The sequence below is a fragment of the Phaseolus vulgaris genome, chromosome 4 (genome assembly GCF_051622355.1).
Source record: "Phaseolus vulgaris cultivar YP4 chromosome 4, ASM5162235v1, whole genome shotgun sequence".
Taxonomy (NCBI): Eukaryota; Viridiplantae; Streptophyta; class Magnoliopsida; order Fabales; family Fabaceae; genus Phaseolus; species Phaseolus vulgaris.
Genome location: NC_143501.1, coordinates 16,714,998 through 16,717,237, shown reverse-complemented (window position 1 = coordinate 16,717,237; position 2,240 = coordinate 16,714,998). Strand labels below are relative to the sequence as shown.

General features: G+C 37.7%; 1 protein-coding gene across 1 annotated transcript; it reads left to right on the top strand.

The window, feature by feature from the left end:
* The first annotated feature begins 529 nt into the window (after positions 1-529).
* On the top strand, positions 530-1,621 carry LOC150027937 (uncharacterized). The gene has a single exon (XM_090300963.1). It carries the CDS (start codon positions 578-580, stop codon positions 1,619-1,621), a length of 1,044 nt encoding a protein of 347 aa, XP_090157089.1. The 5' UTR covers positions 530-577.
* Positions 1,622-2,240: the final 619 nt, after the last annotated feature.

The window sequence follows — 2,240 nt, the reverse complement described above, 5'->3', positions numbered from 1 at the left end:
CTCTTCTAAATCTAATGAAAGTGATATAAAGTCCATCAAATCTCTTATAAAACAATTAGTCAAGGACTTTCAATCACTCTCATATAGACAATTGGAGCATGAGGCCCGAATCAAGGAGTTGTGAATGACTAAAGAAAAGGATGAAAACTCTCAAAAATAAAAAATAAAAATATGTTCTCATGCATCTAGTTCTCAAAATCATGATTCTTTTGGGGAGGAAAGTCTTAGGATAAATGAGTATTAGAAACCATCCCCTAGGAGAACTAGAAGAGATAGAAGAGAACAAGAGAGCCCAAGAGAGGTTAGGGTAGACCTACCCCATTTCCATGGAAAAGAAAACGTAGAAGTCTATTTAGATTGGGAAATGAAGGTAAAACAATTATTTGTTTGCCATAGAGTAAGTGAAAAGAGAAAAGTACCCCTAGCCACTCTTAGTTTCCAAGGGAACGCTATGTATTGGTGGACGGCTTTAGAAAGAGATAAGCGTCTTCATAGGGAACCTCCCATAGAGTATTGGAATGATCTTAGGGGAGCCCTAAGACGCCGCCGTATACCCTCCTATTCTAATAGGGAGTTGATGGACAAGCTCCAAAGACTCCAGCAAAGAACAATGAGTGTAGAGGAGTATAGGCAAAAGATGGAGCTCTATATGATCAGAGCCTCCATTAGGGAGAATGAGTCCACCACCATAGCTAGATTCTTAAGTGGGTTAAATCTTGAGATAAGAGATAGAGTTGACCTTCTACCTTATCAAGACTTGAATGATTTGGTTCAACTATGTATCAAAGTTGAACAACAAAATTTAAGGAAAACTTCAAGTCAAAAGGAAGGTTCATACTCTAACTCTTATCCAAAGAGAGATTTTAAAAGGGAGGGTAGTACATCCAAAGAAAAACCAAAAGAAACTCCCAGACCCATAGGCAAAGATATGCTCACTCCACCCATTCGCACTAGGGATGTCAAATGTTTTAAATGCTTTGGAAGAGGACATGTGCAAGCACAATGTCCAAACCAAAGAACCTTGTTTTTGAAAGGAATAGATGAATATACTAGTTGTGAAGAAGAACCTAGTGAGAAAGAAGAAGGGGGAAAAGATGAGAGAGTGTATCCTTTAGAGGGGGAATTATTGATGATTAGAAGAACCCTTAACAACCAAACTAGTGTAACCATGGAAACACAAAGAGAGAACATCTTTCACACAAGATGCAAAGTTTTAGAAAACATATGTTCTCTTATTGTGGATAGTGGTTCATGTTGCAATTGTTGTAGCACTAGGTTGGTTGAAAAGTTAAATCTACAATTAGTCCCTCATCCTAAACCTTACAAGCTTCAATGGATAAATGAAGATGGGGAACTAACTGTAGATAAACAAGTGAAGGTCGAGTTTTGTATAGGTAACTACCAAGACAATGTTTTATGTGATGTAGTACCTATGGAAGCTTGTCACATTTTATTGGGTAGACCATGGCAATTTGATAAGAAAACCTTGCACAATGGTCTAACCACCGAGATTTCCTTCACCCACAAGAAAAAGAAGTTTGTACTTAATCCTTTACCACATTCACAAGTGGTAAGAGATCAAATACAAATGAAGCAAAAGAGGGATGAGGAAAATAAATAATAGAAAAAGAGAAAATCCTTAGGGATCAAAAGGCGTGGGAGAAGAGTGTTGCTTCCCACAAGGTCATTCAACAAGACAAAACAATTGAAAATACCTTTGAAAATATGCTTCTTGTTGAACAACCTAGCCTTATCTTTTGTAAAGGAACACTTACATGCATTGCCACAAATCTTGAGACTATGATTCTATCTCCTCAAGTAAAAGATCTTTTAAATGAATTTGATGATATATTCTCTAAAGAGGGGCCCATAGGACTTCCTCCTTTTAGAGGTATAGAACATCAAATTGATTTGATTCCGGGGGCAAGTCTACCAAATAGACCAGCATATAAAACTAACCCCGAGGAAACAAAGGAGATAGATCTCAAGTACAAGATTTGTTGGAGAAGGGTTGGGTGCAAAAGAGCCTAAGCCCTTGTGCTGTACCTGTCTTGTTGGTGCCAAAAAAGGATGGAAAATGGAGAATGTGTTGTGATTGTCGAGCCATCAACAACATCACCATCAAGTATAGGCATCCAATCCCAAGACTTGATGATATGCTTGATGAACTACATGGGTCAATCATATTTTCCAAAATTGATCTTAAAAGTGGATATCACCAAATTAGAATCAAGGAGGGT

Coding starts and splice junctions, on each gene's coding strand:
- LOC150027937 (XM_090300963.1), top strand. CDS start 578: ATGGACAAGCTCCAAAGACTCCAGCAAAGAACAATGAGTGTAGAGGAG.